The sequence below is a fragment of the Genypterus blacodes genome, unplaced genomic scaffold, assembly GCF_046128005.1.
Source record: "Genypterus blacodes isolate CSIRO-AG114 ecotype Tasmania unplaced genomic scaffold, CSIRO-AGI_Gbla_v1 ptg000085l_1, whole genome shotgun sequence".
NCBI classification, from domain to species: domain Eukaryota; kingdom Metazoa; phylum Chordata; class Actinopteri; order Ophidiiformes; family Ophidiidae; genus Genypterus; species Genypterus blacodes.
The window spans coordinates 304,662-324,918 of NW_027466890.1; the positions used below are offsets into that span (position 1 = coordinate 304,662).

Genomic DNA, 20,257 nt, shown 5'->3' on the forward strand with positions numbered 1-20,257 from the left:
GGGTGTTAGGGCTGAAGTGTCAGGGGGGAGCACGAGTTAAGCGACAAAGAGTAGCTCCAGTCAATACAAATATCAATAACGATCACAACAGCAAGTCTTCACATTTTATTTGTAATTAGTGTTTCAGTTTTTGTCCACTCAAAGACTGAACAGAAACATTTCCTTCTCCAATGACAGACTGGACAGACTGCATTACAAATCATTCCCCGCTATTCTAATGACTGAAGAACACCAAATTAAGATTTCAATTTAAAAAGAAAATACATAAAAGAGGAGACACTGAATTTGACCAGAGATGCTTTGCTATCACTTAAATTAGCCAAAAATATTTAAGTTGGATTGTATAATTGGCGTCATGTTTAACAAGTCTTGATTCTATAAAATTTCCAAAGGTGATCGTTAATTATTACATCATCTTCCAACATTCACATAAAACCTCACAGGCAAACTTATTTCTTGATATCAGCATTTAGACTGAAGAATCAACTAGTACAGTACACAGGATCATATCTGCTGCATTCCATAATGAAAGCAGTGTCTTATCACACAATAATGAAAATCGATTCTGCTGAATGCTGCTTTTACCATGCGATGCAGATAAACAGTTTCCTCTTACATCTTCTTTTGCTACACTCAAACAGTGTGACAAGGGAGGCCACATTTAAACGGCTTAAAAATATATTACATCTTTCAACAAAGAGTAGTAATGACGTGGTGGATCTAAGAAGGCCAAGAAGCCCACGTAAAGGGTTAAGGCAGACATTTCCAGTTAATCCATTAATATGGATAACAGACAGAAGTACAACATCTCTTCTCTGCTTAATATACTTCATCTCCTCTCAGGGACGCCAAATCATCTGCAGGACTCTTCATCGGGTTGCAAAACAAAGGCAGAGATCAAGCACCTTAGTTATGGACAGAGGATGCACGTTCCAGGCTGATTGCGTTTTCTCTGTGCCCTTTCAGACACACAGTTTGCTCAATGAGAGAGACGCAAAACGAGACCCGCAGGCATCGTTCACAGGGACAAGGTAACGCTGAGAAATCCGGACAAAGTCTTCCTAAGAGTTCAGTCGACCTGACTACCTCCGCTCTGCAGTTACCCCCTTTTCTTTTAAAAAAAGTGCAAAACAGTCAGTGATGGATAAGATTGATATAAGATAGGATGACACTATGTGTAATAGTCCAACTTGCTCTCCACCGTCTTGCATCCTTTGACGGAAAACACTCTCTCCGTCTTCGGGAAATACACCAAATCTTTGGCAACCTGGTCTGCCACACTTTGATCCGGCTCCGTCCCTTTGGCTTTCATCTCCGCCATGGCACACAGGACCACGTGCTTGTACTCCAGAGGCAAGAACGGGACAAAGAAGTCCACCAGGTTCTTGTCTATGAGGCTTGTGTGCCACAACCCGCCTATAAAAAAAACAAAAACATTGAGACCTTTTAGTGGAAGGAAAACTCAGCCTTTTCACATTGCATTTCTGTCTTAAATGGAATCCAGGCTGTAATGCAGAACAGACAACTCTTCAACTGTCGACTCACTTTGCTTGTTGTTGAACACGGACAGAGACAGCGATGTTTCCAGGTCTTTGAGCTGGATCTCCTCCCGTTGTCGGCCGTCTCTCCAGAACTCTAAAGCCGTCTCTATGATGTCTATTCCTCCAGCGTTGCTATGAGGGATGTCAGCCACAGGCATTGTATTAATTAAAGTATAATTAGGTTGTCAATACAACAAACACTTGTTCTTGTACTTGAGAACCTTCTCTCCTGTTTTCAGTCACACCTGAAGAAGATGAAGATAGCTAGACTCTAAGGAATGTTTTCAGCCTCACCTGAGGAAGATGAAGATAGCTTTTCGATATGATACTCCGTCAAGCTTGTCATAGTAGTCCAGGTACGGCTTTATGCTGTCAATCAGGCCTGGATGCATCTTGTCCATCTCATCAAAAATGAACATAGATTGTGCACAGTTGGTGATGTTGCCTTTGATCCACCGCTGCAACTCAGACTGAAGAAAAACAAAAACATATTGTACTCGCAGGCAAAGTCAAACAGAACCTGGTATTGTAACTAAAAGGGGATTTGGACTATAATAATGTTACACCAACAGATACCTTGTAGGTCTCAATTTGTTGCGCATGAGGGAAGTGAAGCTCAGATGTGAAAACATGGACGAAGCTGCTGTCCATTCCCTCCTTGTAAATGTTTTCAGCGATCAGCTTGCTCATGAGGTTCTTCCCGGTGCCGGTCCACCCGTGCAGAGAGAGCACCAGAGGCTTTTTGGGGTTGTTGTTGCTCATGAAACCACTCACAGCTTTCAACACAATCCGCGACGCTATGTGCTGTCCAAACAGTTTGAGCTCCAGGTCAGCATGCAGGCCTGGAGAACGCACGGCAAAGAATTACTTAGTTGTGGTCAAAAGTTTACATACACTTGTAAAGAACATGTATGTCATGGCAGTCTTGAGTTTCCAATAATTTCTACATGTCTTATTTTTCTGTGATAGAGTGATTGGACCACATACTTCTTTGTCACAAAAACATTCATGAAGATTGGTTCTTTTATGAAGTTATTATGGGTCTACTGAAAATGTGACAGAATCAGCTGGGTCAAAAATAAACATACAGCAATGATATAATATTTGGTTACATGTCCCATGGCCAGCTTCACCTTAATTAGGTGCTTTTGGTAGCCATATACAAGCTTCGGGCAAGCTTCTGGTTGAATCTTTGACCACTCCTCCTGATAGAATCGGTGTAGTTTTGCTAAATCTGTTGGCTTTCTGACATGAACTTGCTTCTTCACACTGCCCACATGTTCGAGTAAGGACTTTGGGAAGGCCATTCTAAAACCTTAATTCTAGCCTGATTCAGCCATTCCTGTACCACTTTTGATGTGTTTGGGGTCCTTGTCCTGTTGGAACACCCAACTGCATCCCAAGACAGCTTCTTTCCCCAGGCCATCAGGCCTAACCCTTACTGTGCACATGACAAATAAACTTTAAACTTGAAGACCCAACCTTCTGGCTGATGATTTTAGGTTCTCCTGAAGAATTCAGATGTAATCCTCCTTCATAATTCCATTTACTTTCTGTAACACACCAGTTCCATTGGCAGCACAGGCCCAGAGCATATTACTACCATGCCCATAAGGTGTTATTGGGGTTAAAGGCATCACCTTTCTCTCCCCCCTCCTCCAACTTAATTTCTGGTTACTGTGGCCAAACAGCTCAATTTTTGACTTGACTGTGAACACTGACACCTGTGTTCCAACAGCTTCTAATTCATTGAAGAACTGCTTTTTGATGGTTCATGGTTGACTCTTGACCATCCTGACCAATTTTCTACCTGCATAGGTGATAGCTTACATTTTCTTCGTGGTCATGGTAGGGACACAACTGTGCTATGCACTTTATTTATTTTTTTGCTATTTGTTTTTATTGAAGCAAACATTTTACATGACATTGCGCATACAATTGTAGGATATTTTGGAGATCATTTCTTATACAGCAAGAGAGGGAAGAGGAGAGAGAGAGAGATAGAGAGAAAGAAGGAAAGCTGCACTATCAATAGTATTGTTGTTGCCAAACTTTATGTGTAGACCCTGAGGTAGAATACAAGTAGATTGACATTGCAATGATCTCATAGGGATACAGTGTTTACAGGATGATGTCAAACAGCAATGTAGACTAGTACAAATTGCATCATAGGCTGTGGTACAGAGAAGGAGAGAAAACAAAAATAGAGAGAGGACATCCCACCCCAACAGTCACACAACCCTGCATCCATACAACCCCATCCTGGCCCGCCTGGGATGTAAAATAAAATGAAAAAAAATAAAAAGGAACTGTTCTGTGTTCTGGTAATCAGTCACTGGTCTGGCATAGCCTGTAGATCTGTGAAGAAAGAAACGGTTGCCATCTCTGATAGAACTTATCAGTGTGGCCCCTCATAGCGTACTTGATTTACTTGAGTCTAAGAAAATACATTGTGTCCTTCAGCCATTGCGAAATAGAGGGCGGGATAGGGGATTTCCAATGCAGAAACAGGCGCTGTCTCGCAAGAAGAGAGCTGAAAAGGACCATTTCATTTTGTGCGGTGTTAAAATGGCATGATTCAGATGGGGTACCGAAAACGGCAATATGAGGGGAGGGATGAACTTGCATTCCAAATATGGTGGACAATGTGTTGAAGTAACCGGACCAGTAGTTGTTGAGCCTATGGCAGAGAAAAAATATGTGGCTTAGGTTACAATGAGGCTTTGAACATCTATTACATTTGTCCTCTACGTCTGTGGATATTTCGGCCAATCTGGATTTAGAAAAATTGACCGTGTGTACAACCTTAAACTGGATAAGAGCGAGACGAGCACAGGACGAGACCGTATGTAGATTGCGTATGACTGCGTCCCACCAATCTATGTCTAGGTGGAGTTCAAGCTCAGTCTCCCAGGCAACCACTGTTTTAGAATTAGATAGGTCCCCGAGGTCCAGAATACTTGGTTCCTTGGTTGGGAGAGAGGAGTAAATCAGGGCAGTGGCGGAGGAGGAGCACGAATGAAGGCCCAAATGAAGGCGGTAATCATTTTGTCTAAAAGGTCAAAGAAATGTTTTGGTAGGAATAGAGGGAGAAATTGAAACAGGTAGAACATTCATTTTGATCACGTTTATTTTCCCAATTAAGGAGAGTGGTAAACTGTTCCATCTAAGAAAGTCAGTTTTCAGGGTAGTAGTAAACGCGGTGTAGTTGGCAGCCAGGAGGTCTGAATGTACAAGTCACATTGATGCTGAGATACTTAAACCCCGAGTTACTGAGATGAAAGGGGAAGTCTGTTTGGCGGAGAAGCAAACTTTAGAGTATTAATGGGGTAACATTCGCTCTTTGAAATATTGATTTTGTAGCCAGAAAAACTGCTAAATGTGTCAAGGATGGACAGGACAGCTGGAGACTAGATATGGGGTCAGTTAAGTAGAGCAACAAGTCATCCGCATATAGCGATAGTCGGTGTTCGACACCATTACGGATAACACCTTTAAAGAGAGTGAAAGACTGCAATGAGATGGTCAATGGTTCGATGGCCAGGGCAAAGATGAGTGGAGATAGACGGCAACCCTGGCGGGTCCCCCGTTGTAGTGTGAAGTATTCTGAACGAATATTGTTTGTGAGGACACTGGCCTGTGGTGATGAGTATAACACTCTTATCCAGCTGCTGAATTTTACATTACATTACATTACATTACGAGCATTTGGCAGACTCTTTTATCCAAAGCGACTTACATTACATTACCACCCTTCGCAGAGGGGGGAGCAATTGAGGCTTCGGTGCCTTGCTCAGGGGCACCTCGGCAGGGGCTCGAACCGGCGACCCTCCGGTTCCCAAGCGGAAGCACTACCCACTGAGCCACTGCCTCATCCGGAGCCAAATTGCTTCAGTACTGCAATTAAGTATTCCAGTTCTACTCTGTCGAAGGCTTTTTCAGCGTCCAGGGAGATTACAATCTCTGGTGAAATTACAGAGTGAGAGGAGTGGATAATATTTAGAAGGGTGCGAGTATCACAAAATAGTTGTCAACCTTTAATTAAGCCATTTTGCTCATTCGAGATAATAGTGGGCAAGACTCTTTCAAAGCGAAGAGCCATCGATTCAACCAGAAGCTTGCTTGTGGATGGCTACCAAAAGTGCCTAATTAAGGCAAAACTGGTTATGGGACACGTAACCAAATATTATCATTGCTGTATGTATATTTTTGACCTAGCAGATACTAACACATTTTCAGTGGACCCATCATAAACTTCCTAAAAGAACCAAACTTCATGAATGTTTTTTGTGACAAAGAAGAATGTGGTCCAATCACTATATCACCCAAAAATAAGAGTTGTAAAAATTATTGCAAACACAAGACCGTGACATACATGTTCTTTACAAATTTGTGTAAACATTCGACCACAGCTGGATACAAATACGTTAAGAATTAATACTGGGAAAACATATCTGAAATTGAATTAACAGATTAAAGCAAAACACAAAGTGGAGGAGCAGCAGTTCTATTCTCGTGAAGCATACATCGATAATATTATTATTATTAATTTCGAATCATAATTTTGTTATTACAAATTGCGATACTACTTTGTTTATTGTTGATAGTTGTTATGTTTGCGCGCGCATCTCAAAATGGCGTCACTGTATGTAAAACGTATTTTTAAGTTCCGTGTTAGTAAGAAGGAAATCCTGAATTTGTATTGAATAAATAAAATACCACGTTATTTATGTTTTAAGGGTTGAACAAGCAGCACGTAGCACCTTAGGTTTCGATTTTGTCCTAAGTGATTTTGGATCTTCGTCCCAGCAGCTGCACCGAAAGCCCAGATAGAATAACACAACCCTCCCCCCTCTCCAAACTCTGCACGACCCCAAACCATCACCTCACCTGTGGCGTTGAACGCGATCCATTCCGCGTTGCAACTTTCTTGAAAATATCTGTAGATCGTCCGTCCAAGCGCCGCCCCAACGCCGACAAACACCGTTGTTGTGAACGGATCAAACGCGTTCACCAACACACCGGCAACCGAGACACATAACACCAAATGTCTGTATGTTAAGTTCATCGTGAAAGCCTTTTAATTGCGCGCATCGGCAGCTTTTAATCGTACAAACATCACGGGGGCAAAGCGCCACAGACTAGCTGTTTATACAAAAGACGCATTACTTCCTGTTGCGTCATCAACGTGCGACGACGTGGGACGCGTTGACAAACATTGCAAGACTTAAATATAAACGTCAAGCCAACTTACAAATACGACAGTTGCGTAAAGTTTGTGTAACTGCACAGGCGCGACTTACGTTACAGTGAATGCACTCGCTTCGTTAACATTATTTCCAGTTATCTAACGTAAAACATGTCCGCCTAAGACTTATTAAGACTAAACGCGGGCCGGTGTATTTGCTGGATTCCTGCACGTTACCTGATTTGTTGAATGCAATCCACTCTGGTCGACAACACTCGTGGAAGTAATAGAAAATGTTCTGGTAGCTGGCTAAGAAGCCGGTCAGAGCAGCTGCCATGCCGACCGCTATGCTGGTGCTGATGGGCTCGATAGCTCCGGACCGCCCGCAGCACAACAGCATCCACAGCAGCAGGACGTGTCGCTTCTCCGGCTTCATTTTGGTCACAGGTATCCCCTCATTAAGTGACCAGGGTGGAGTAAATAAGGCAAAATGTGTGAGGCGTCTGGCAAATAGGACTTAAATCGACAACAATCGACAAACAGCTGTCAGGGAAGCGCTGCCAGTTGATGACGTCAGAGTCCAAAGGCGTCCACCTGTCTCTCCTCAACGGAATCACGGAATCTTTCAATCTCTGAATATTTGCATGGTTGAAGGAACATGATCGTTTTGGATTTATAATTATTAATTATAATTGTTTCGTCAGTATTTTAGCACACAGCAAAGCATTAATAGTTATTAACAGAGTATTACATTGGAATTTTCTTATTGTTACGGAAAACACCAAAAATATTGCGAATGATTGTATACGTTCATTTGCAAGAAATACTGATAGTCCTTTGGATTTCTAAAACCTTTGTTTGTTGGATCTTTTGTTCGCTTGGCTTCATGTGGCCAGCCGGTGGCAGTGTTCCTGCAAGGAGCATTGTGAACATGGTAAAGATTTAGCGCCGAGTTCTCCCTGAGTTCTTATCGTTGTGTGACCAGTAAGTGTTAATATTTCGCTACGAGCTTTGTGAACTCAGTGAAGGATAAATTAGCCACTGAACAAAACCCAAAGTTATAAATTTAGATATTTTTCTATAAGGTTTTTCTGTACTAAATGCCATTACCCTTTCTCTAAATGTATTGTTGGGAATGTGTCCTGACTCTACACTAGTATAGTAAGTACGCTGACCTGCTTTCAGCCTGAAACTTTGCTCTTTAATGCTTTTTTTTGGTCACCATTGATACTTTAAAGAGCTGGTAATACGAGATGTATATGAGTGTGAGCTTAAGCAGAAACGAAAAATGTCTCCACTATCATAATAAAACACAACAGGTCAGTGTAAGATTTTTATCTCCTTTGGTGCCAGAAAAAACTAAAACAAAAAAGCAATGTGCATCTTAGTGAAGGTTATACAGTACTACAGTATCTATCAGACTGGCAACAGATTCATAATGTGGTTTAAAACATCTTATGTGAGTTAAAAATACTACAGGTACCGTTTCACAGTCAATATTGTGAGTGATAGGTAAATGAAATGAAGACAAACAAATTCAGAGGCACAAATCACAGAATTCAAGAGAATTAAACCAGTTTGACAAACAGGATTGGCTGGCTGGCTGATGAAAAGACAGACCAAGACGTTGAGAAATTAATACCAGGTAAAAATTCCAAAAAAAACATGTAAGATATATGATCTTCGTCATCTTCAGTTAAATCAAATAACAGAAAGGTAAGACCTGGGCAAAAATGGAAACTATTTAAGAAAAACAAACTTCACGTACTCGTGTTGTGGATACCAACAATGAACACCATATCAACTAACTATTAAAAGTATCATGGCATTTTAAAGTAGTTTGAAATGACTAAAAAACACTTGTGAGCACTTGTGCTTTCCTCACCGTGTTTTAAGTTCTACAGTATCTGCATGTTTAGGCACTTGGAAAGAATATGATTGTAGGTAGTTTTATGTACATTTGTTCTGCTCTTAGTTTCTGATTTGGATGCCTGAAAAATCACACTCCTTCCAATCCCAACCTTACAGATCTAAAACATTGAAACACGTGAAGTCACATTTGCTGTGATCTTCAAGCCACATACGGACGCTGAGAGTCTATTCTAATTGCTAAAATATTTACGCACTACAGTGCAGTAGTCTATGAAAATGTCTTTCTGATCACACAGATGTCACTATGACCTTTTTACTGATTCCAGATCAGTATCCAGGGCTTGATCATTTTGACCCAGAGCAAATGTGATCTGCTGCGGCAGAAGACCACTGAGGTAAGTGCAATACGTGTTGGAAAAAAACTAAATTGTTTCTTGTGCTTCAATGAAAGCATGACACTCTTACACCATCGGAATATCCCAAAAAATAATCATGAGCAAGGATGGAAAAACAAAACTATGCAGAATTTCCCTTGAAATGTACAAACACTGACTAGAAAATTCAATTTATCAAGCACGTTACATGTACAGCTATCAACGCTACACGTCATTATGGAAACTGGAGAAACAAAATGAATAATATTCACAGTCAAACATCATTTAGTGAGTTGTGGGTTCATTCGTCCATATAAAAAACACCTCACACACACAGTAAGTTACAAAATAACATCCTCAACCACTGGTCCAACACTGATACAACACTCCACTTTTTAAGAGAACGGCTCAATTCCAATGATGGTCCCTTTGCCCCGCTTGTAATCTGCAGGCCGACAGCTGACCTTATGGCAGGCTTGCAATATCCCGCTTTGGAGGGGGGCCATCAGGCTTACAAGCGGAGCCGTTGGCTTTGTCCTCAAAGACCAAGACTCTGTGGACACAAAGAAGAAAGAAATAATGAGACAAGCTACATATACAGGAAAGTAAACATATCAGACGCTTTCACAAAGAGCTACATTATGATCATTTTGGCAGACGGTGTTATCCAAAGCGACTTACATTACATTACATTACCACCATTTCTTACTGCTATATTTCTTAGTGACCCAAAGTGGTATTTACATTACTAGGAGGCAGACTGTCCAGACATGAGGACAACAGGTTGAAATTAAGCACAATGATGTATAAGGCATAGGGAAGGAAAAATGTATTGTCCACATATGAGCACGCAGGATCTCGCAGGGGGTTAAAGTCCCCAAACACCCACACAGGTGTTTATGTAGTCAGGTCGATTCAGACTTTGTGAAAGTGGTCCTGTCCTAAATAGCTGCGACAATCTCAACAGGGGAGGAGGGTTGGGAATATGTCAGTCAAGCGCAGTCATAAGACACCCTCACAGTCCTGCGAAAAGGTCTGATCATGTTCAATGAATGTTACTGTTACGGGTTATAGTATGAAGATATGAATGTAAAGTATGCCAGAGACTGGTGAAGATAAAGCTGCCAACCTCCCAAGAACGACCAAGTTCCGTGCATTATTCTGCTGCTGGAAAAGGTGAGGGGATTAACCCCAAAGTTTCTAAGCATCAACTTCAGCCCCGGAGGAAACTTCCATGTGCTCCTCCACCACGGTTTGGGAGCCGAACAGGAAAAGGTTAATAGTAACAGTAACGTTAATGTTCCAAACATGAAACATTCTTATGTGCACACGCAGTCTCAGAGTGTTACTAGCCAGACTAGCATTAGCTACTAAAAGAATTGCCATGGTTGCAGGAAAGCGTAAAGCTAAATCAAAATATGAAGATGAACACCGGACGTTGTCGTAGGCCATGCCATGCTGGTGCTGTGAACGCTTATTATGGGTTGGGCCGGTCTCTTGCTCACTCTCTTCCAGTCCACTCTCGCTGGCAGTCACTGGGCAGCTCCTCTTTGTGCCTTAGTGGCACACTGCACTTTTTGTTTATAGTTTGGACATTCTTTATTAGTTAATCTTGGACGGTGGACGAGGCAAAAGCACAGAGAGAGAGAGAGATACAGTCGGGAGTGTGAGCTGCATTAATGAGGAAAGAGGCGGAGTGAGGAATCTGACGAGAGCTACTCAGAGTGAACATATGTCTTTACTTTCCTTTTCTGGAACACCTCTGCAAAGCTCGGCTAATCCAATTAGGAGCATTGATCCCAGCAGAGAAACGGGCACCCGTCAACTCATTTCCACCCTCTCCAGATCGGCAACTTCTGCTCCTCCACGCAAAACACTGCCTCCATTCAGCAATAAAACAAATTCAAAGTCAAACTCTGTTTTAGAGGTGTGAGATTGCTATGCGGTTGTGAATTTCAGAGATTCTCAATCCATTAAGAGTTGACGCCGCCTCTGTATCAGCATCAGCATATTGGTTAGTTAGGCTAATCTGCTTTGAGTAAAACATCTATTAAATCTGCACAAAAGGTATTAACAAGCTTTGTGAAGCCGTGTCCAAAATGTGGACACACACAGCTGACAACCGACAAGCAAATAAGTATGGAGTATTACAGGGAGTATGAGCAGAGTTGCATTTGGGTCAACTCAGTGCAGAGGAGTATTTTAAGGAGAGCAGAGCCTTCCGCCCCCAGGTGGAGCTGATAAGAGGCAATGAGGCGGGACAGAGAAACGCTGTGCTGGTGCCAGTATGGTGGGCAGAGCACAAGAGTGGGCAGTACATGTTCTTCATCTTAATTAGACAGAATTACAGCCGTGTATCATTATATTATTGTATCCTGCTTAATACTTCAAAGCCTTTTGCTTTACTTCATCTATATGAATACAATACATATAGATGTATATAGGTCTTTATACATATTTATGTTAAACTATAGAAGGTTCTGCCTCTATAAGAAACACACTGAACTGACTCGACCGACTTAAAAAGAAACTTTTCTCTGTTAAAGCAGATTCCTCAAAGTCAAATCCGGCTTCATTTTAAGTCCACTAAATAGGGCCGAATGTGTCAATGCTGCACTAAACTAAGACAAGTGTTTTTGCTAAAGGGGTCGCTTGTTCTTTCATGAACTCTGCACTTATGTCGCCACTGACCTCCATTATTTTCCTCTAATTGCGACTATGTAAATTGCCGCTGTGCCAGTTTCTTTGAGCAACACTCTGCAAAGCGGGTTTCTACCTCCACTCTCCCTCCGATCTCTCTCTTCAATCCGATCCAGAGACAAAAACAGCAGCGCACAACAGAAGCCTTGTAGACTTCCGCATTCCTGTTGGAAGACAGCGAATACATTACAACGGGAGCAGCACAACAGGGAGGAGGCGCGGAAAATCTTACGGCTGAGGAAACGATCCAAGGCCACAGGCCTCCTTGTGAGGAGATAAAAATGTGCAAATGCTGCACAAACTCCTTAGTTTCAGCGCAAAATAGAGACATTTCATATATTATATAAACAAGGCATCAGAGATCCAAGATGGTTTCCACCCAGAGAACATTCCTTTCCAACATGTAAAGCGATACGGCGAAAATGTGTGTAAAATGAGGCAGGGAGGGACGAGAGCTTTGCAAAAAACATTGACAAACCAGGAAAAACAGTTGAGGGCAAAGGTGGGAAAAGTTCTGGTGTTTGTTTGGGATTGTGGGATTTGTCTCCTAAAGGGTCCAGTCATCTAAGTCCATGAGACACACACGCGCACAAAGGAAAGGAGAAAGGAGGAGGAAATGGTGTGAAAACAAACACACATACACACACTCACAGTTTGAGCACGGCTGAGCGTTTGCCTAGCATCATCTTGACAAAGTCCCTGTAGTTGATTGTGTTGCTGCTGCCGCCCGTCACCTCCACGATCATCTTCTTCAGTTCCAGGTGGGTCTTGGGCACCCCAAGCTTCTCCATCATCCTCTTCAGACCCATCAGATCTGAAAGGAACGACAACAATCACGAACGCGCAAAAGGTGTAAGCACGAGTGTGTGTGTGTGTGTGTGTGTGTGTGTGTGTGTGTGTGTGTGTGTGTGTGTGTCACTCCTGTGCACCTCACATGCCCTTTGATGCGGCTGTGCGACACGGGCTCAGGTCACACACACACACTGTTTTAATTACTGCTCTTTTATAGCTGGCACGTGGTGCTCAGGTGACAGTTGTTGTCATCGGCATGCAGCTGGTGTTTTGTTGCTGGCTGTTACTCACCGATCTCGCCTTGGTCGTTCAGGTCAAACTCGGCGTATTTATCTGCAAAAGACAAGGGAGATTCTGCTGAGCAAAGCGTCATGAATCTTCTCATGAGGCGCTTTCATGAACGCCGATCCACCACAGCTGCCATCTTACATGTCAGCAAACGTGTTACCGCAAATTGTACACACACACACACACACACACACACACACACACACCTGGCCAAACAACTGACCCCGCACAAAGGACCCAAACAGCTGATAATGACAGGTGTGCAAATGTGTGTGTGTGTTTGTAAGCAGAGAGCAGGCAAACAGCTGCTGTGTGTAGTGGACATAAGTGTTCACTACACACAGCACACAAATTCTGATTCTGACGTTCCAATATTTTCCCACTTTCAATCAAGCTGAATGCTCTGAGATGGGCAATGCCGGCACAAATTAAATTAAGTTGAAATGTCGACCCCTTTTTGCCAGTCGGGGACAATAAAAATTTACTTCATTAATAGGCTAACAGGATTGCCAAACAAAATCAATTATCATTAAAGTGTGAAGGATGCTTCATGTCAAAGTGCATTTGAGGTTTCAACATGGACGCAGTGTTTGTAATATATTGTAAAGTATTTTGAAAAGGTCACAATTGTGTAACAATTTACTTTGCCTAACTGCATTGAGACTTAATGCGGACATTTCGTCCAACAGACATGCAGGTTACAGGAACTGCAAACTTTAAATCATCTGTGAATGTTAATGTTGTTTGAATGAGTTTGTCTAAATCCTTTACGGAGTATCTATGCTGTGGATCAGTGACAATAACAACAATAAAGCACTCGAAATGGCTTCTCAAGTCCAAATCTACAGCAGATGTTTTCTCCATCGCCAAAATTTCACCAGTCTCTTCTCTGGAGATGAGGACACAGGCAGTCACACAGTCGGTACACTCTCCTCACTATTTCTAACCCACAATGGAACCTCTGTGAGTGTGTGTGCGTTTGTGATGGGAGGAAGAGCGAGAGGGGCTTTGGTTAAGGAACTGTGTTACTGTGCGAACCCATGGGGAGCGGGGAGGACAATGCTGACCCTGTTCCGTACACTCAGGGGAGTGGGCGCGCACACACACACACACACACACACACACACACACACACACACACACACACACACACACACACACACACACACACACACACACACACACACACACACACACACACACACACACACACACACACACACACACACACACACACACACACACACACACACACACACACACACACACACACACACACACACACACACACACACACACACACACAGAGCTGAAGGCTTAGCTGAAGGTCTTCGGTCTAAAAATCTTGTAGAATATCGTCTCCTGTGTTATCCTGTGTGGATATGATTTGTTTTGTATTAGTTTACTTCAAATGTGTGTGTTATTTTGACTGGGGCAACACGGCAGGTTAAATCCTAGGGAGAGTTTATATTCTGTTTATACACTGTTCCTGTGTGCTGTAAGTAAGACATCGTACCATGATTCATTATCTTTACCCTCTGTTATTATAAACATTTCTTAAGTTTACTCCGTCTGGTAATGCTCGTAATGAACCATAATAAACAGGAAATGCAACAGTTGGGCGGCAGAAATGTCTAGTCGGCGGGGAGGGAACGATGTGGGAATGGTTGCGTTTCTATTCCCTGTAGTCACCGTTTCTCCAGCAGAGTTCAGAATTTTTGAGAGAACAAGCAGAGGAACGCCCAGGCACATTCCAGGAGGGCCACGGAGGCCTTCGGCCTTGCAAACCACCCAGAGATCACAGCAGTCGTTCTTCCCCACAGAGAAAAGCACTGGAGATATATGCAGCATGGTGTGTGTGTGTGGAATGATGACAGACAAACAAACAAACAGTAAGGCAGTAGACAAAAGAGAAGTGAGACACACACACAAAAACAGAGAGAGAGAGAGGGAGAGCTCCATTGCTTAGAACAATTTAGGAATGCCCTCGCTTACTTTTTAAACCCTCCAGCTTCTGTGCCAGGTCCTCTTCATCTCTGTACTTCTGGTCTTCCAGGTACTCCTGACAAGGCGGGTGAAGGCAGGAAATGAACAAAGGTTATCAAAAGTTAGAAGTCAGTACTGGAGGTTTGAAATGTTATGCTTTATGTGCTGGTCTCCAAATGTCCTTAAGATCAGTCAGGCTCTACAAATAACAACAGCAACCCACACATCTACAAGTATGACGCAATCCCATCACAATCTGATTCGCCCAATGAAGCGTTAAAGCGCTCGACAAGCGACATAATCTGAGTGTGATCAATCAGAATCTGAAAATGCCCTTTTTTTGTTCCCTGACAGAGATGATTCATCAGAGCTCATTTAGTGGAAACATCTACTGTAACAAGTGATTAAAGGAGACGGAAGAAGGAAAAATGCAAGAAGGAAGCGAGTGTAATTAAATTATAATGAGAGAGAGAGAGAGAGAGACAGAGAGAGAGAGAGAGAGAGAGAGAGAGAGAGAGAGAGAGAGAGAGAGAGGTCACTGGTTGACCTATATAAGCCTGTGAAACTTGGCTTGAAGGTTGAAGAGGATAAACATGGATGGAAGCTGAATGTTTCAGCTGAGAAACACTGAGTCGGCCGTGCTGAGTCACTGCCGCAAACCTACACACAGGAAAGTCCAACCCCCCCACGTTTGACCCGGTGCGGCTCGGTAATCTGTCAGGAGGGTCTGACCAGATGGAGGTCAGATACAGAGATAACCTCATCCAAATGATGCTTCCCATTTCTTGCTCGCTTATAAGAGATATTTTCACAGATTAATAACCAACCGGAACACACAATACTAACACTGCCAAGGGTTTGGGGTTTAATTCCTAATAGATCCACTCATATAAATGTATATATATCTCCATGTTAATATAATGGCTCTTTCTAAATGCATCCTCCAAGTGATGATGTATTTGTATATGATTGTAGATGATGATGTCAGATCAACCTGTTTATGTTATAGACCACTAATAGATGTTGTAATTCTGTGTCTGAATCTCTTTGTGGGCATGTTGAAAACTTTGCAACTCTGTAATAATGTCAAAGGCTCTCCTGCCATGACCTGGATTTCATAATACTGCAATAGAAACACACACACATAGAAAATAATTTCTTATTTCAATAAAAGTGTTTCTTCTTTCTTCTTCTTAATAGAAAGCTGAAATCCTGTAGGTAACTGACTAAACCCCCCCCCCCCCCCTCCCCCACACACACACTGCACCTGTTATTCTGGAAACACACGTTACAATGGGACGCTGAGGAATGTATTCACTAAAATCGGGGGTGTTTCTCAAACGGGGTGGCCACGTATTGATTCATGTGAGTCAAATGGTCCATGACAACAGATCAGGTCACCTCCGATCAACACACACACGCGCACACACGCGCACACACGCAGCATAATTCAACACTTTGCAGCTATTCAACAAGTCAACAATCAATAAAACGTCATAAAAAATCAGTTGCACCTGTCTGTTTGAAATTTACTGGATCATTATCCGAACCTGTTCTCTCACGGTTCGCCATTGTATCTAAATCTCAAGACCTTGAATTGTAGAGTCACAAACAAGAGTACGGTTCATTAGACAAATAAATTAGCGTTACAATAACATGAAATAAATTACTCACTTGGTTAATTTCTTCCAATTTTTGCCTTTGCTGTTCCTTTAACTGGCCAAAGGCTTTCCCTCCTGCAAAACAACAATCACGTAACGTTATTTTAATAGCTAGCTTCTTAATATCGTCACGAGTATAGCCTAGAGTTGGTGTACTGGCTCAGCGAGTGACCACGTTAGCTGATGGCTTCATCCCGAATGCGTCGGTTGTTGTTCCGTTTGACCCCGCGAATGTCTGCGGTCTATTTCCAGTAACGATCCAATGAAAACACATTGAATAGGAATTGTACTTGTCCATTGTTTTATTATTGATAGGTTGTTAAAAAAAGTCAAAAGGAAATGTGCAGACACATTAAAATGTCACGAACAAGCGCTCCAATGCAGTCAAGCTAAAGACACCAGTTAACATGGTCATGCATTAATCCATAACGTCAGACAGGAAGCTCCATTGTAAAGCTATAAAATACAAGCAGGTCCGTTTTTTACAATTACCTTGAACATTTTTACTTGCAGGCATCCCGAAATATGTCTGTGGTGTGTAGATCCCTAAAAATGGAATAAGATCCGGGCCGACAGGCTTTCACGGCTGGCCGGATGGATTGGTCCCTTTTCCTGTGCGAGGTGGGCTCTGAGGGTTAAGTAGCCGCCCCGCACCGCTGTCAAGCCCACAGTTGTACAGAAATACAGCTTCCGGTCCTGGGTTTTTATAATAAAACCCTTAAACTAACGCCGTTTTTCTTGGGTCTATTTTCATCATTTCTTTCTTCTCTATTTAAGAAATGTATCATCTGAATTCTCTACCACCACATCAATATACATGTAACTAAAGGTCTTGGTCCCAACCATATATACACATTCTCAAGGTTTTATTTTTAAATAAAATCCTCTGCACCCTAGCGAACCTCATCAGTAAAAGATGCCTCGAAGCTTCTGATTGACGCCCGCCACCATGTGGTGGGTGAGAAAACTGCACAGCGTGACCCACACAGCATATTGGCAGGGACGTAATTTTTTAGTGTAAAAAGCAATGTATAAAGAATTATACAAGTAGTCTTGATACAACAACCTGTCTGCGAATGTGTGTGTGTGTGTGTGTGTGTGTTTTTTTTTTTTTTTTTACATTTGTATGTCACAGGCAGACAGCAATTTGTCAGCATTTGTGATTCACAGGAAAAGAAAAATATAGCAATTAAGTCCCACAATTAAAGTAATTTCTGGCCCAGTTTCTGTGCTGGAGCTTGTCCATTGCGTGCATCACACACACTGAAGTGTGGGGAATTGTTTCTTTTTGACTGTTGGACCATAATTATATGATTTCATTTTAACACATTTCAGATGGATAAATGAATAAAAGGAAGAGTAAGAGTTTTTAGTTCTGGCTTTTTAATCAACTTGAGAAAGGAGCACGGCTTTACTTCAGTGACGGATTGTATGACCTATTAAGTCATTTATATTTACATTTTATAGTTTATTTGATTATATTTTAGTTAAATGGCTGGGTGGTTTACTGGGCGAAAGGCTCCTTAAAAATATAGAAACATGCCACACTCTCCTTTGGTCAATCATGGTTACAGCAACCTTTTTAAATACAGCATGAATTACAACATCATCAGCAAAATACAATACAGCAAAAATGGAAACTACTAATTCTTGGGACAGTTTTGAATCACCAAGTTATTGACAGTTTGTGTGTGTGTGTGTGTGTGTGTGTGTGTGTGTGTGTGTGTGTGTGTGTGTGTGTGTGTGTGTGTGTGTTACTGCAGGTCAGCATTGGTGTACATGAACATTAAGTAGTTCAACATGTCAAGGGTGACGGAGGAGGGGCATCAACAGAGCAGAAAAGTCTGTTTTGGGTCCAACAGGTGATAGTTTGAGAAATGAGAGAGAAATAAAGTTTAAAATACTTTGCATGCAATTTGATATCTGTCACATGGGAGCAAAAGCTGTATGATGATGGTAGACAGGGTTAAAAGTGCATGAGGGAGGAATGACAGCCAAAATGAATTTCAGGCCCTGACAGAAAGTGATACTAAGCCAAAAATCATCTGAAGAAAGAGGTTGTAAGTGAATTAGGGCAGAAGGTTAGAGGGTAATTGCGGTCTTAGAGGGGTCAAAGGCTTTTCAAAGTGCGAGAAGCGGTCCTTTGAACAGAGATGGGGGCGCAGTGTCGCAGGTGAAATGAGAATGACTTAATAAGTAGAAATCTGATAGAGAAATTTGACATCCTCTGACAAATTTGGTTTAATGGAGAAATGATGGTGGAATGGGAGATGAATGGAGGACATAATGGGAAAGAATACAGTTATCATCCTCTAACAAAGACCAACGTCAAGCTGATTGCTTTGTTTGGTTTCACGCACAAGCCCCGGAGTCTATTTACACAACGCAAATACAGCTCAATGATTACATATCAAAGTAAACACAAACAACAACATCCTGAATTTGTTACTAATCTTTTTTCAAGTTACATCATAATTAGAACAAACACAAACGAGCCATGTCAAACACACACACATCAAGACTCAGTGACCCACAGGCAGATGGGGACAACTTGAAAAAAAGCCAATGATTTAATCCCCCACAATACATTTGAGTTTAAAAATTGCAACACAAAGCAACCACAAGGAAGCAGCATTGCTTCACGCTGCCAGGGCCTCAGTCACAGCATGAACTTGAATTGAACGCTGGATTCAGTTTGTTATTTCAAAAGGAGGCAGGCAGGCAGGCAGAAAACTCACACACAAATGATGATGAATATTATAGGATTCAAACACATAAGGTCAACATAATAACACAACAAAACTACAAGAGATAACACTTCTACTGTAATGTGGTGTTATTGTGAGTAATCACATCTGTGGCGCTTTTGGTTTTGGACTGCCTTTATATTCTGCGTATTAAATGCTAATTACATGCAAACTTTTTTCTGCAACCTGGGAAGATGAATGTATAGTTTTTTATCTGGCTTGCTGCAGAAGTAAACATTGAACTAAGATGACATTATATTTGTATTATAAAACTAAATATAATCATACAGGAGACTGAAAGGCCAAATGACACTGCAGTGGTCGCCTTCAAAGCGTACACGTGCCAGAATAACACACAAAACTAGTTTACTTTTATTCATGGGGGACGATGCTTTGACATTAAAACGTCAATGTGTGAGTTAGAATTAGTATCTTACTCAGATTGATAAAACATAAATCAATCATAACTGACTGAATGAAAGAGACGATCTAAATAGGTGGAATTAAAACATTTAGTCTCTTCACTTTACAAACTTAAACACATTTGCCATTAGGGGTATGCTTGTTCTGAAAAGTGTCATCAGTCATCCATTTATCAATCTGTTTATTCAGCTCCCAGAAGGCTCCCAGTTTAATGCCAACACACACACACACGCACACACACACACACACACACACACACACACACACACACACACACACATACAGCAACGCACGTGCGCCCCGGTGCGGCTCGGTCAGGAGGGTCTGACCAGATGGAGGTCAGATACAGAGATTAACTCATCCAAATGATGCTTACACTATATACGTTAGTATACTGCTGGTAAACTGCCAAGGGTTAGGGGTTTAATTCCTACTTCATCCACTCATATAAATGTATATATATCCATGTTAATATATGGCTCTTTCTATAAATGCATCCTCCAAGTGATGATGTAATTGTATATGATTGTAGTTGATGATGTCAGATCAACCTTGGATTAACCCAGAACCTGGGTCTGTTTATGTTATAGACCACTAATAGATGTTGTAATTCTGTGTCTGAATCTCTTCGTGGGCATGTTGAAAATGTCAAAGGCTCTCTTTTCTTTTTCCCCTAGTGGCAAAA

The 20,257-nt window shown here is 41.9% G+C and overlaps 2 protein-coding genes across 3 annotated transcripts; both read right to left on the reverse strand.

Annotated features, from left to right (window-relative positions):
• Positions 1-92: 92 nt before the first annotated feature.
• On the reverse strand, positions 93-7,317 carry tor1 (torsin family 1). Of its 2 annotated transcripts, none has more exons than XM_076158702.1 (5): positions 6,967-7,317; positions 2,118-2,383; positions 1,836-2,011; positions 1,546-1,673; positions 93-1,416 (listed from the first exon to the last, which is right to left on the reverse strand). In XM_076158702.1, exons 1-5 carry the CDS (start codon positions 7,163-7,165, stop codon positions 1,172-1,174), a joined length of 1,014 nt encoding a protein of 337 aa, XP_076014817.1. In that variant the 5' UTR covers positions 7,166-7,317; the 3' UTR covers positions 93-1,171. The 2 variants fall into 2 exon arrangements, with proteins under 2 accessions (XP_076014817.1, XP_076014818.1); XM_076158703.1 differs by lacking the exon at positions 6,967-7,317 and adding an exon at positions 6,432-6,722.
• Positions 7,318-8,049: 732 nt separating this feature from the next.
• Positions 8,050-17,055, reverse strand: aif1l (allograft inflammatory factor 1-like). The gene is made up of 6 exons (XM_076158743.1): positions 16,895-17,055; positions 16,416-16,477; positions 14,751-14,817; positions 12,759-12,800; positions 12,327-12,489; positions 8,050-9,528 (listed from the first exon to the last, which is right to left on the reverse strand). The coding sequence occupies exons 1-6, from the start codon at positions 16,917-16,919 to the stop codon at positions 9,441-9,443; spliced, it is 447 nt and encodes a 148-aa protein (XP_076014858.1). The 5' UTR covers positions 16,920-17,055; the 3' UTR covers positions 8,050-9,440.
• Between the last annotated feature and the right edge of the window lie 3,202 nt (positions 17,056-20,257).

What these genes read in the sequence shown, in the direction of transcription:
- tor1 (XM_076158702.1), bottom strand. Translation starts at nt 7,165, where the DNA reads ATGAAGCCGGAGAAGCGACACGTCCTGCTGCTGTGGATGCTGTTGTGC. An exon ending in AACAAATTGAGACCTACAAG is followed by an intron (nt 2,012 to 2,117) that starts GTATCTGTTGGT and finishes GTTTTTCTTCAG; the next exon opens with TCTGAGTTGCAGCGGTGGAT. An exon ending in GCTATCTTCATCTTCCTCAG is followed by an intron (nt 1,674 to 1,835) that starts GTGAGGCTGAAA and finishes CATCCCTCATAG; the next exon opens with CAACGCTGGAGGAATAGACA.
- aif1l (XM_076158743.1), bottom strand. Translation starts at nt 16,919, where the DNA reads ATGCCTGCAAGTAAAAATGTTCAAG. An exon ending in GAACGACCAAGGCGAGATCG is followed by an intron (nt 12,490 to 12,758) that starts GTGAGTAACAGC and finishes CGTTCCTTTCAG; the next exon opens with ATCTGATGGGTCTGAAGAGG. An exon ending in CGCTCAGCCGTGCTCAAACT is followed by an intron (nt 9,529 to 12,326) that starts GTGAGTGTGTGT and finishes TTGTGTCCACAG; the next exon opens with AGTCTTGGTCTTTGAGGACA.